Source organism: Candoia aspera, chromosome 4 (assembly GCF_035149785.1).
Source record: "Candoia aspera isolate rCanAsp1 chromosome 4, rCanAsp1.hap2, whole genome shotgun sequence".
Taxonomy (NCBI): Eukaryota; Metazoa; Chordata; class Lepidosauria; order Squamata; family Boidae; genus Candoia; species Candoia aspera.
Window position 1 is genome coordinate 86,537,380 of NC_086156.1, and position 14,829 is coordinate 86,552,208.

Sequence of the window (14,829 nt, forward strand, 5' to 3'; positions counted from 1 at the left end):
GCAAAGAAATGTCATCTTGTCTTTTGGTAATAAAATAATTCTAGCCAGCCCTCCACACAGATTTCCTCCATTTTGTTCTCTCTCTCCCTGTTTTCTCTCCACCTCCACTCTCCCATGACTTCAATTCCTGGCATCTTTTTTGTTTCTTCATCCAAGACGCCATTTCTCTCCTCTCCTTGTTCTGCTGCATTAACTCCATTCCTTCTCTTCTAGAAGTTCTTGAACTACATTTCAAAATGCATGATCACTTCTGAAGGATGCTAGAAGTTGTAGTGCTATTCAGAAATATTTGTATTTGGAAGGCTACAATTATCCCATCCCATAAAGCCCATTATCACATTGCATAGCCCCCTAAACATGTCTGTTGTGTGCTGTCATTTCTATTATTGTTGTTATGCCAAATATCACTTTCTGAGTATGTTCATCTTCAGTCTACACTTCCTGAAGTTAAACATACATTGGTCCTTCAAGTTTCCAAATGCCTGATCCTCTTCTTTGCCCTCCCCTGAAACTCTTCCAGTTTGCTTATATCAAGAATGAGGGATTTGTTGAGCCTGCACAAGTTCTTGACTCCAGTTCCCCTCAGCCCCAGCCTTTTTGGCCAGTGGTGAGAGATGATGGGAACTAGAGTTGAACATCTGGAGAGCCATAGGTTTGCTCTATATCCGTCTTCAGGCAACACTCAAGAGTTGAACACAATACCCCTATTCAGCAAAATAACTGATTCAATACAGATTGATTGACTGGTATACTTGTTCCAGAACTTTTCCTTTGTAAGTAATTTTTCCCCTGCCTGTTATTAGGAGTTATCTATATCTGAGCGTTACTGAATTACTGAGAAAACTGGAGAGCCAGTTTGTTCTAGTGGTTAAGGTACCAGGCTAGAAACCAGGAGACAGTGAGTTCTAGTCCCACCTTAGGCATGAAGCCAGCTGGGTGACTTCCAAAATCTTGCCAAGAAAACTGCAACATTAAAAAAACCTGAGCATTAAAATGCGATCTAAACTAAAACAATAAAGGAAAGAATGTTGTTCTACTGGGCCTCAGAGTTAAGAGATTCAACCTTCTTCTTCTCCCTTCCCTGTCATTCTCTGCTTCATAGTGCCTCCAATCTCTGTCAGTGTGGCAGACCCCGCAGAAACCACACATCTGTAGCCATAGAAGATGCCTTTGGAGCCGCCATTGTCAGCAAATGGGACTCGGCACAACATACCACAGAGAGGCCAACTGATGCTTATGGGGAGGTGGAATTTCTAGGCACTGGCCGTAGACCTAGCAAGGTGAGCTTGCGATGGGACAAGAGCTAAGCTATGGATTCCATAGGGCAAAGTCAGGATTATGGCAAGAGATTGTGGCCCTATAGTAAAGACAAAGCAACTTTTTCCTGGCTCTGAATGCAATGACAAGAGGGAGGGCATATGTACTCAGGGATGATCTAATGATAGGATACTAGAGGACAGAGCCAGGAGCAGCTCAGAAGGACATGCACCCTGAGGCAGGATGAAGATCCATGATTCCTCTCATTGTTCCCTCCTGCACAAATCTACCCTTGTCTTGACCATATCTTCTGGCCAGCTATTGAGCTGGCTGCTCTATAGATCTCTCTTTGAATGGGTGCTCAGTGCAATGCCTTGTGAAGTGGCCACATTGGCTATCTTGGCAGGCAGATGCCCCAACCATCTTATAAACCATCACCCGGAAGAGTCTCTCCGAGTGGCCCACCGAGGGGAACAACTAGGTGGGAAGAAAGAAGACAAGACGAATCCAGAGAGTAACATGCCTGAAGGATGACAAAGCAGGGATGGCCCTGGACCAAGCTATCAACCAGGGTTTCTGGTCTTCAGTCTAACCCTTTTCTCTCCCTTGCAGTTCATTCGCCTCTCTGACTCATCTGATCCTGCAAATGCCTATGTTCTAGTAACGCACCACTGGAAAATCCCGCATCCCAACTTGGTGGTGTCAGTGGTGGGAGGTGAAGGCGAGGGGCATGTAAGGGCCTGGCTCAAAGATGTGCTGAGAAAGGGGCTGGTTAAAGCAGCTCAGAGCACAGGTAAGCTCATCCTGTGCTTGGCTTTAATTCTAGCAACTGTTTTAAAACATCACTGCAGGACAAGGGGACAAATGTTTTGAAGGGAAGGCTGGGGAACCAACAGTTAATGTGATATGGGATACATCAGAATAATGACAATCAGGTTTGCTGGAATAAGAGTTCACTCTGCTCTCGGAGAAATGGAGCAGATAGGTAAAGCGAGGCTTCCTTGGGATGTAAAATTAATTAAAAGCTCCAGGTGCATGTTATATAGCAACTAGGTAAACCTAAATAAATATGCTTCTTAGTTTAGGGTTCTTGAATATTAAAGAATAGGAAGATCTGGCATGTTTTATATTAGTGTATTTTCAATCTTGGCTGGGGAATTCTGGGAGCTGAAGTCCACCCATCTTAAAGTGGATATGGTTGAAAAACACTGGTACACAGAATCCATACACTGCTGGTAACAAAAGTCTTCACTTTGGTGGGTGGTGATTATGTCTGCCTAATCCAGCCACTTTTGCTAACGAGGTATGCAGGAAAAAATACGAAATCCTTTGTTCCATGTCTGGCAAACTGCGTGCATTTGAACAAGATTTTTGTGATACTTTACTATTGCACGAGTAAAGGAAGGTGTGGAGGGATAGTATGCTTACTGAGCAGGGAGGACACTCGCGTGGACAAATTGTCCCTTCCTTGAGGGTGGCTTTTTTAAAATGCTGACTGTGCCTAACAGTGCTGTTTCTGGGTGTGTAACAGCAATCGTATTTGAAAGGGTAATGTAGGCTCTATGGATGAGTGGATGCTGACAAGGCTGGTTCTAACCTGATTGATCCTTTAATAGGTACCTTTTTGAGATAAGAGTTTATTTACATGTACTATGATTGCACTTTGTTCAATAGGCATGTACAGCCATTTCTCAGTCACGTGAGCCATTATAACAGGTCTCATGTGAGTGATGGTGGTAAGGGAAATTTTCAGGCAGAATTCTGATAGCTTGGCCCAGGGTGTCCACGGGGGGGTAAAAGACTTTGATTGCATGGTCACGGTTTCCATCTTGACTTTTTTAACTGCCTTGTGGTCACCCATGGCTTGGCTTGAATTTTCAATATCAGGCCTGGAAAGTACAGTATCTTAAAAGATTGAATAATACCTAATTTATTTAACTTCTATTCAACATTTATATGATTTCACAACAATTAAAATACTGTATTGTGAATAGCCAATACATTTATGTAGCTCCTACCTATATTTATTGCTCCTACATAGGTGCCTGGATTATGACAAGTGGTCTCCAAGCCGGTGTGGGCCGATATGTGGGGGAAGCGGTGAGGGACCACGCAATGGCCAGTACCAACCCCAGCACTCGAGTTGTAGCGATGGGCATTGCTCCATGGGGTATCGTTGAGCAGCACCATTGTCTTGTGAACCCCAAGGTAGGAGGGGCTGGGGAAGGGAAGGGCTAAGAAACAGAGATGATGGGTTAAGTCTGGGACTTAAAGGTTACAGATTGGGGTGATTGAGGTCTCAGGGATGTAGGCGTCCCCTGAAAGCCATAGATGTGCTCCATAAGAGCCCCCACCCAAGTTGCATTAGAGAATCATTTTTAATATCAGAAATGGGAAAATAATACATGCAGAGTGAGCTATATTAATTGTATTTAACTGATTTGATTAAACTAATTCAATTAACTATTTCAATTCAACTCAACTTTAGTGCTGGCTTTGCCCATTTCTTTTTCGTTGCACTGTATGCCCTGTATCTTCCATGATGCCACTTAATTCTTGACCTCCCAAAAGTTGAGTTCCTGGTTTAGCTCAAGGTGACAAAACACAATAATGCCCATCTTTATCCTTGTTTGATTCATTTGCTTATTTTCTCCTCCTGAAGGGTTCCTTCCCAGCACGTTACCCCCGGACAAACCCTGTGAGTCCTTTCTGCCCTCTAGATGCCAATCATTCTGCCTTCTTCTTGGTGGACGATGGGACGCTGGGCAGAGCGAGTGGAGAGGCTGCCTTCCGTGCCCGTTTGGAACGCTATATTGCCCAGCAGAAAGTGGGAGCTGGTGGTGAGGAACTTCTTCCATGTAGACAGGAACATGGAACAGGATGTGACCCTGTTTATCAAGCTTACTGCAACAGACTGTCTAATAGTATTTCTCTACCTCCAGATGTGTCAGACTTCAGCTTCTCTAATCCGTAGATAGCTAAACCCAAAGAATATGAGAACTGCAGTCTGTTCTACATCCCTAGAAATGAGGCCAAAGGCCTAGCTTTCCCAGGGTGAGATATAAGCCCTATGTTCAGGGGTGTCTGCCTGGGGGTGGGGGTGGGGGTCCATCCACACTCACAATTTTTATGCTGTCTTCTGATTCCATTTCCTTCATTTCTGCATCTTTACTCCATGGGAAGAAGCCCCTCCTGTTTTGTAAGTCCCTGACTCTAATCCCCTTGTTGTCTCCACTGTGTCTACAATAACAGTTTATCTCTTCTTTTGATCCAAGGATCCTGTTTCCTCTGATTCTTTAACAAATACAATGCTCTGGCATCTTTACAGACCCTTTGCACATAACTATTTGTGTTAATTACTCCCAAACTGGATCCCAGTCAGAGGGCTGCATTGGTTAATCCATATTTACTCAGAATTCTGTGGATTGCTTTGTTATATCTTTATGCCCCTGGTCAACCTTTTTCATAGAAATTTCTTTTCCATAGAAATTTCTTTTCTTCTGATCTTGAAAAGCTAGGCAGGTTTGATCCTGGATAATACTTGCATGGGAAGCCACTAAGAAATCCCACAGCTGTAGGCAAGACTGATAAGTAGGAAAAAACACCCCAGTAGAAAGCACTGACAAACTACTTTCCTACTGTGGCCAAGAAAACAATATGATGCATCTATGTCATCATCAGGATTTAACTTAGTTTGAGGGGATCATTATCTTGACCTTATTTTCTTCCTAGAGTAATCTCAGAAAATGTTTGCAGTTGGTACTCTCACATCATTTTACTAGGACTTGGTTTTCTTGGGCCTCTGTTCCCTTGCCTAATTTTTCTGCATCTTGCTTGCCATTCCCCTACCCCGTAGGTGAAGGGAGCATTGAGATTCCTGTGTTGTTGCTGCTCATCGGTGGGGACTCAGCCATGTTCCAGGTAAAGGGACCGGAGTCTTGTGGAAGAAGATGAAGGGGCCTTGAACAGAAACAGTTTCATAATCAGACTTTAGGGAAATGGCCTGTAGTTCCACTCCAAAGAGAATAGAGCTAAGTTGCCACATTTGGACGTGAAGAAATGTGCCCTCTTTTTCCAGTGGAAGAGTGGCTCCATAAAATTATTTGCAGATAGATAGATGACAGATATTCATTTAAAAAGAAAACACCAATAAGATCATTAAGTCCAGAGTCTCAATTACCTAATTCTATTCTGGGCTTAGGAGGACAAAGGGGAAACACAGAACTGAAGAAACAAATAGACCAAGATGGAAAGTTTAGTCTTCTTGTGCGTAGAACATGAAATATGGAAGGAAATGTGTAAAAGCTTTGATACAATTTATTTGTGGTCAAAGAAATGAAGAGGAGGGAAAGATTCTGGCAACAGAAAACAGGCAGGGCATGCTGGAAACAAAGCAAGAGATGGAGAGAGGGGTCATGAAATGTGAGACAGTGAACAATTCTCCTTATGGAAGAAAGTGTGAGGGGGAAAATATATCCAGTTTTTGAATTTGTAAAGATAGGCAGGAGGGAAAAAACAAGAGGAGAGAGTTAAAGATCTGAGATTACGGGAGATGAGAACAGCAGTGGACCTGATCAGACATGAACAAATAAAAATTCAGAGGTCAAAGAGGAAGACTATGAGGAATGGTTGGGGATGATGAGGCTGGTTGGGGATGATAGGAGGAGATGAGGCATTGGATCAGGGAAGGCTGGCTTTGTAGCTCCTTCCTGAAGCACACATCTGCTCACACTAGCCTTGTTCACTTCCCCAGCGTGTATCGGAGGCTGTGCATGCCTCCATTCCCTGTCTCCTCTTAGCCGGATCTGGGGGAGCAGCGGACTGCTTGGCTGAGTTGCTGGAAGAGACACAACCTGGGGAGTCTCTGAAAACTCTGGCAGTGAAGAAAATGCAGGGAAAGTTCCCAGACAATGACTTGGAGGTGCTGGCCAAGCAGGTAGGACCTAGAATGCAACCACTTTACTTTCCATTTGTCCTTTCTCTTTATATCACTCAGAGCTGTTGGAATGCATTCCTATTTCTTCCTGTTCTATAGGAACTTTCAACACTCCTAAGTCCAAGGGCACTTGGGAATCTCTCTCTCTCTTTTCCAAGATATTTCCACTGACCTCTCTACTTGTCCTCTTACTAGGTGGAAAGAATTGGGAATCTGAGAGAATTGGTGACTGTCTATTCAGACCAAGAGGGTTTGGAAGAGTTTGAGACTGTCCTGCTCAAAGCTCTAGTGAAAGGTAACTAGCTTAGCACTTACATCCCTGATTCAAAGATTGGCAGCTTTTTCATGTGAGGGGCAATGGGCACAAATATGCAATCGCATATGGTGCTGTGGACACCATTAGATTAAATTGGAATTGAAAAAGAGATTACAGTAAATGCCACAATCTTGGAAAATCACCAGCAGTCTTATCCCTGGGATCTTGTTGGATAACTGAACTCATACAAAACATGGCTCTACTTGTGCGTGTTGTGTGTGTGTGTGTGTATGTGTGTGTGTAGTACGTTATCCTAACACACCCAAGAGCCATAGTGCCAAATGGTGTTAGTCCCATATTTCAGGATTCAGATCCTATTAAGACACTTTATAAAATGCCATCATCAGTTATAAATAAAAACATAATGTAGTAAGTAACATTTTAGATATTTAAAGAGAAAAGCAAGCTATAAATCTTTTAAATCAGAGAGACACTGTAGGAGGAGAGCCATAAGGTGACACAAAATCAGGAGGAGTCTGGTAGTACCCTCTCCAACTAACACATTTTATTAAAAGACCTAAGCTTTTGTGTGCAGCCCACAAAAACTTATGCCTTTTAATAAGATTTGCTAGTCAGATAAGGTGCTACTCCTTCTGATTTTAGATCAGGGAGAATGATGGTGAGCTTCATTCTGTGTACTTTGTTCTGGCATGAAGCTAGTTTCTAAGCTGAGCATATGCCCAGAAGCATCCTGTTTCTTAACTTTAAAGGAATGTCACCACACCCACCTCCAGATACTACCTGGCATATGGCAGAATTGGGTGGATTTGGGGGCTTCAGTAAAAAAAAAAATCTGATCAGCCCCCTTTTAAATAAATAAACTCAGTTCCAATCAGTTATGCTTTTTTAGGATCCAGAGAAACAGTAATCATGCCTTTTATATTTTAATATAATGGAAGTTAACATTATATGGAACATTAGGACATGGGGTTTTTGAGCTATGCCTTTTCCCCAAAGGGTGTCTGCTGGATTCACTAAAATGTGGTTCCCAGAATTGCCACTCCCAGCTATATAAGAGACACCACAGACTTCCTAAGAAGACTGGACTCCATAGGCAATCTCCCTAAGAACACCATTGTAGCCACCATATATTGCTACTTCGACAGTAACATGTATCTGCAAATCAGTAGCACAGCCATGAATACATGCATGGCTCCTCAATATGCCAACATCATGGCTGACTTAGAACACACCTTTCTCAGCTCCCACTCATGAAGCCCCTCCTTTACTTGAGGTTAATTGATGAGATAACATCATCTGGACCCATGGAAATCAGCCTGTCATAAAATTCTATCATGGCTTCCACAACTTCCACCTCACCAACCTTAGCTTCAACCTATCTACAAAACAAGCAGGCAACACTTTCTTGATATCATAGTGAAGCTACAAACTGGACATGTAACACCACATAATATAGGAAACCTACAGATTGCCATGTACATCTACATGCTTCCGGCTTCCACACAGAACACACCACCAAATCTATCATCTATAGCCAAGCTCTTTGCTTCAAACAGATTTGTTCTGACACACTTGACAGAGATACACAACTGACAGAATTAAACCAGGCATTCAGGAGACTGAATAACAGCCAACAAGATCAACAGACAAATCAACAGAGCCACATCAGTTCCCAGGGAGAACCTATTAAAAGACAGACCACAAAAAGAGGACAACAGAATATCACTGGTTTGTCATCTACAACTCATAGCTCAAACCACTAACACACATTATTAATATACTACAGCCCATACTGGACAATGATACTGCATCTTCTTAGGCAAATATGGGTGACAGGCCCATACTTGTATACAGCCAACCAACTGAAGCAGATTCCCATAAACAACAAGATAAAACAGGATAATGATGGGAACCAGACTGCAACAAACCCAGATGTCTACTTTGCTCCCATACCTACTGTACATCAAGAGCACCATCACAGGCCCGCACAATATCATACACAAAATTAGAGGCACCTTCTCTTTCTTTAATGCCCCTCTGGATTCTACATAGGACAAACAGAACAAACTTTGTGCAAAATAATTAATGGACACAAGTTTGACATCAGGATTCAAAACAAGGATAAAGTGCATTTTAACCCCCACCCCACCTCCAGGACAGTCTACTGCAGACCTCAGAGTGACCATCTTGGAAAAACAAGACTTAAACAGCACCACTGAGTGAGAGGTTGCTAAACTCATATACATCAAAAGGTTTCAAGCTATTTTGCAAGGTCTCAACAAACACAACGGGTTTTTAACACATTGCGATTGTTAATTGATAAGATACTTGTAATCTGGGTACATGTGAGACAGATTAAGAGTAGTTTATCAATTTTGGAAGGTCTCAGCAAACATGGGTTTTTAACACATTGCGACTGTTAATTAATTTCCTTTTGAATCCCTTGAAACCTTTTGAAGGTTTCAAGCTGTTTTGCAAGGTCTCCACAAACGCAATGGGTTTTTAACCCATTGTGATTGTTAATTGATAAGCTATTTGTAATTTGTCTCACGTGTACCAAGCAATCAGCCATCCTGGTCAGCCTATTAGGAATTCTAGGAGCTGCAGTCCCAAAACTTCTAGAAGATCCTGGGATAAGGAAAGTAGCTCAGCTAGACAGTTCACAAGTGACTAGACAGTGACTAGATATGACACACCTTTGTCAGTGGGAGACTTAGAGAAGGCACTAGCAATACAAGGAAGAAAACCTTGGAGGTGATGTCATGCATAGGTTACATCAGATACAGGCACCCATTCCTACCTGTTTCTTGTCGAAGATATAGACATTACAAAAACTGCCTTGAAAGTACAGACACTGTTTTATCAATAGTGAGCCAGGCAGAAAAATAACTGACATTTAAATTAGAGCAGAACTACGAACAATGACAATTACCCCTTATGGACTTGTTGCGTAAAAATGAAGAAAAATGACCTTGCAATTTATGGTTTTGATGATCAGACAGGATAGATTATAGAAAGAAGAGAATCATGATGTAACATTAGAGAGAGAGGTTAAAATATAATTACACTTATAACTGCTATGAAGAAGATCGGAAGCCACTTCCTTGTATCTTTATATCTTTTTTTAATATCTTTTTCTTCTACTTTCTTCTACCTTTTTTCTTATTGCACTTTTAGCTTTTCCTTTTATTTATTTATTTCCTTTTCCTTTTCTCTGTTCTGTTTTAGTTTGTATTAGTTCTTATTACTGATGTTAAAACTTCCAATTATATACACACATACACACAATGACAATTATACCCATGGGAGTCTCTTCGTCTCTCCTCCTGGCAGCTTGTAAGCGGTCAAGCAAGGCCACCTGTTATCTGGATGAGCTACGTCTGGCTGTGGCCTGGAATCGGGTGGACATTGCCGGCACAGAATTGTTCCGTGGGGACATTCTCTGGGAGGTGAGTTGGCAGATTTGTTCTAGCTTTTAATCCTCTACTGGGACATACAAAAAGCATGAGGAATGTGGAATAGAAAATAACAGCCTTGAATTAAGTTGTTTTAGGTACACAAACAGCCTTTCCCTATCTTGTGCCCTCCATATGTGTTGGACTCTGGCTTTCATGACCTCAAAATAGCATGTGGGTTGAGCAGTTGCCTGCATATGGGGGTTGTTTGATTGTGGAAGGTGCAGAAGGAATGCATAGCTCAGGACAATGCACACCAGGCCTGCTCAGAAATAGTTTTAGTGCTCATGAAGAGTTTACTCCATTTTTAAACAGAATTTCCTATACTTGCAGAAAACCAGGAGGAGTCCGGTAGCACTTTCTCCAGTTCACAAATTATATTAAAAGACATAAGCTTTCATGAGCTGGTAGCCTGTAGCTCACAAAAAGTTTATGCCTTTAAATAAAACATGAGAGTCTAGATAGGTGCAACCAGACTTCTCCTGATCTGGGGCTAGTAGTGTAGTGTAACATGGCTCTCCTCTTACAATGTCCATACTTGCAAGACAATCATTTTAAGTGCAGTGGTGCCATTAAATCATTTTAGATTTCAGACATAATGATTTCTTCCTTCACTAAATTCTGCCATGTGGTAAGCTGCTGCTGCTGCTGCATTTGGGAGTGTCTGCCCATTCTGCTGCAGGGATCCTTGGATTCTTTCCCAAACTCATGTGGGGTGATGAAGCTATATTGAGTTAGGAGGAAGAAGGAGATGAGTTGAAGACTAGCCACAAACTGTTTGGGAGGGAGCAGAATATGGAGATGAGAAGTTGGGCAATACAGTACAAGGTGAATCCTTTATTTGAGAGGCAGAGCATGGCCATTGTTCACCCCAAATCCTTTCCAGGATAGTCGAAGTGTGATGACTGCTCTGTTGAAAGACTTACTGACTTTCAGAATCACACATTGCCGAGGATCAACAGGGCTGGCTCAAGAAATGTTGCTGCCTAAAGGTGAAGGATGAGATGGTATCCATAAACAGAAACTGGCTGAACTTATCTCAGTCCGGGTAACAGAATAATGTCCTCCACCACAGCTGAGGCAACAGCCTACTGTGTGTTGTGATATGTAGCATTGTCCTCCAACAGAAGAGAGCAGCCACGGATTCATGGAAGAATAACTTGTTGTACCCATACCCCTGCAAGCTGCCGTTGCCATACTTTATCTAATGGAGGGCCCAGCCTTGATCACTAAGTAGTTCCCATCAGCTATTCTCCAGAGATGTAAATATTTTATTCTTCTTCTGCCATTTCTTGCAGCCCAACCTGCTGGAGAAGCCAATGCATGATGCCTTGCTAGGTAATCGACCTGAATTGGTGCGCCTCTTTGTGGAGAACGGCTTGGATGTTGGACAGTTCCTGACATGGGGAAAGCTGGAACACCTGTATGCTGGGTCCCCCAAGGTCTCACTGCTGCACCAGCTTTTGGAGCGATGCCAAGGGACAGGCCCTGAGCCGTCCACACTTTCTGAAGACTTGCTGCTGGAACCATCTCTGCCTGATTGTCATTTGTCTCATGTGGCTGTTATCCTGCATGAGCTACTAGGGGATGTCTGTGCTCCTTTTTATGTAGGACTATACCCTACTGGCCACAGAGGGGCAGGTGTAAGTAGTGACATTCAGCTGTGTAAATTTGATTAGGTAGGGAGTACACAAGGACAAGTAGGATGCTTTGAGAACTAGGAAACATGTAAGCCAGGGTAGTGTACTTGTTAAGATATTGGACTGAAGACTAGGAAGACCTAGATTCACAACTCTGTTCAACCGTGGAGCTCACTAGTTGTCCTCTCTCTCATCCCAACTTATCTCACAGGGTTGTTGTTGTGGGGATAACACATGGAGAGATTGCACCCCGCTCAACTTGAGTTCTCAGAGGGAAAATGGGAGATAAACTAAATAAATATGCTTCTCGTATAGTTGATGCTTTAAGCCTCTTTCTCTTTAGGAGAGGATAGCATTTTGAATACAATGAGTTTTAAAAATGGGAAAGGAACCCCTGTGGTTCCCTAAGTGGCAACTCCAGGAAATATTTCCACGTTTTTAGCCCTGTGATCTTAATCCAGGGTGCCTGGTTGTCTTCTCTCTAGCCTGCTGATGGGTTTGGTCTTGCCTAGCCGTGTATTGCTGAAAAAGAGTTTAAAACAGCTAAAATTGGCCTTTTCAAGGCAGACTGAGGAAAGCTGAATCCCTCTCTCCAGTTGACTTCCTTCCCATAACATTCTTCCTATCAGCAAAAGGATGAAAATACTCCTAAAAAAGGCTGGCTTACTGTGGTTGCATTGGAGATGCATTTAACACTTTGAATTTAAATGGCATGCATTGTTTCCAAGATCACTTCTTTGTTGCTGCATTATTATTTCAAATAATTGCTGCAGGTTTTGATAAACTAATGATTGATTTAAAACATACAAAAAATCGATCTATTGCATAATCTTATCTTTAATAATAGTGGAAGTTCAGGGCTATATAATATACAATGCTAGCTGCAGCTGAAACAGATTCTTACTATCAGATTTTGTGAATATTTAAAATCAAGTTTCCAGTTTCACTGTGGGGAAATGTTTTGGAAAGAAGCAGGAATGTTTTAAAAATGGCTTTAGGACTCGAGAAGTTTGGAGCATATTAAATTCCACAGCAAAATCTCAGGTATTTGGGATGTTGCTGAGGCTAAAAATTGGATTAAGTTTTTGTTCTGATTTTGATAATGAATTTTGATTAGTTTATGAAACCAAGCCAAGCCAAGAATGTGTGTCTGTGAATATTCTCTTTCTCATGTTGATCAAACTGCTTTCTCTGCCTAGAAAAAGGGATTATTACCCAATGGAGATTCCACGTACCAAAATGAGTTTTCACCAGATCCATGGACCGATCTATTTATCTGGGCGGTGTTGCTGAATCGAAAAGAGATGGCAATTTATTTCTGGGAAATGGTCTGTATTTTGATAGGAATCTAGCAATAACATTAGGCAATGTATTCTACAGAGCTAGAAACATTATATTGCAAATGCATAGAAAGGAAAATGAGATGACTGTTATGAATTCCTCTGGTACCCCAGAACCTGATTGCCTGGGTGCCCTTACAGTAAATCAGCACAAGAAAGTACTTTCTTGCTTCAAGTTGGCAGAAAAATGTGCTGGCATAAATTATGCTTTCCTGATGGCTGAGCCCTATTTTGCCTAAGTAATGAGATCAGGGCTGTCCTTACAATTTTAATTCAAGACAAGTTAAGGAAAGTAATTGATGGATCCCCCTGGCTTTGTTTCACATCCCATCAAGCAGCACCTATGGCTCTCTTTAACGTAAGGTAGGTGAGATTATGAGCGTAGGCAGGTGCTTTGGATGCCAAGTTTGGTCAACTGTCAAGTTGCCTGATTAACATGAAATATGGGCACACCATGCCTGTAAGCTGTAAATTAGCCTATTTCTAAGCATGAGTTTAGCTCTCTTTTAAAAGAGCACTAAACTCATGTCTAAATATAGCCTGGCTGGCAGGTTGCAGATATGGAAGAAGAGCATGAGATGAAGCAAGAGGAAGCTCTTACAATGTATCTGATCAGGTTCTCTCCCTCATCACGTCGTGTCTGTCTCCTGCACCTGCGACTTGTGAGCTTGCTTAACAGGGACAGCGGAGCAGTACAGAAGCAGCAGAAAATATGTTAACGCACTTATTGGCGACAGCAACACACAGCTAGCAGAACCCAGCTCCCATTCCAATTTAAATTGACTTTCTTACGCAGTGCAGGACTACTAGAAACCGGTCTAGTGCTCTTTCAAAAAAAGCTAAACCCGTTGCATACAAAGAGCCCATGTAAGACTTCACAAGCACTTTGAGGAGCAGCAGGCAAGCATTAGGGGCAGAATCCTCTGTGAAAGTTGGGTGTCTGGTATCTCCAGCAGCCCAAGCCAAAATGGCCGTGGAGAGTAGTGCCCCGTGACTAGAGGGGAGAATCATGCTAGCAGCAGCCTAGTAGCCAATAGGAGCTGAGCAGATCCCAACCACTGACCCCATCATCAACTATGTTGTGGATGAAGCATCCTAGATCACATCCATGGCAAAAACCATATCAGGAGAAGAGGGGAAGTGCTACTTTAAAAGTGGAACAGCTAAAGACAACTTTAAGCTGCTTCTGTTGTTTGCTGGGGATGAGACAAATCAATGTCACGGGAACATGCCATTTAAAGATGATAAACAGGGCGTGTGGGTGCTGTGGCTAGAGAGACATGGGGATAACAGTCACTCTTCTCTCGCTACATTTGCTTTTTGTGGTGAGGAAAAGCAAGGAAACAAACCAACCCACAATTGTCATTGTGCTGGTGGAGTGGCAAGGCCACTCTGGAGTGACTGGCATGGATGGGAATGGATAATGATGAGGCACCTTGGCAACAGGAGAGAGGGGGGGAATCCAGGAGCCAGAAAGCAAGATGAGGTAGATGTTTCTAGCACTGGGAGACTCCCTGCCCTGCAGCTCCAGAAGAATTGCTGCCAAACCATCTAATTGGCTTTGCTTCTCAAGGCTGATCCAAGCCTTTCAGCACTGTGGAGTCACCGAAACGCACCGCCAGACCCAGATCAGCATGGCTGATAGAAGAGTGAAACCAATTTAGTGGGAACTCCCTAATTGGTTCTCTTGCTTTTTTTTAAAATGGTTTATGTAGGGATCAAGTAGCAGTCCAGGGGTATAATTCAAATCCAGGAAATGGTGCAGAGGAAAAGAGAAAAACCTTATCTGCCAGTGAATTAATTTAGCTGCTGTTACCCTTTTAAAATATGTCTGCTATAAACACAACTCTGTTGCTTTCTCATCTAGTTGCATTCTTGAGAGAGGGGTGGATGGGACAGGGCATAAGGCAGAGGAATATGCTCA

The 14,829-nt window shown here is 42.5% G+C and overlaps 1 protein-coding gene across 1 annotated transcript in view; it reads left to right on the plus strand.

Moving 5' to 3' along the window:
- TRPM4 (transient receptor potential cation channel subfamily M member 4) overlaps positions 1 to 14,829 on the plus strand; it is a 31,562-nt gene that overhangs the window by 821 nt on the left and 15,912 nt on the right. The window contains exons 3-12 of the mRNA XM_063300931.1: positions 1,103 to 1,280; positions 1,870 to 2,050; positions 3,299 to 3,465; positions 3,920 to 4,097; positions 5,114 to 5,178; positions 6,011 to 6,193; positions 6,389 to 6,488; positions 9,804 to 9,919; positions 11,224 to 11,568; positions 12,765 to 12,893. Of these exons, the coding sequence (XP_063157001.1) occupies positions 1,103 to 1,280; positions 1,870 to 2,050; positions 3,299 to 3,465; positions 3,920 to 4,097; positions 5,114 to 5,178; positions 6,011 to 6,193; positions 6,389 to 6,488; positions 9,804 to 9,919; positions 11,224 to 11,568; positions 12,765 to 12,893 (1,642 nt within the window). The remainder of the gene's footprint in view (positions 1 to 1,102; positions 1,281 to 1,869; positions 2,051 to 3,298; positions 3,466 to 3,919; positions 4,098 to 5,113; positions 5,179 to 6,010; positions 6,194 to 6,388; positions 6,489 to 9,803; positions 9,920 to 11,223; positions 11,569 to 12,764; positions 12,894 to 14,829) is intronic.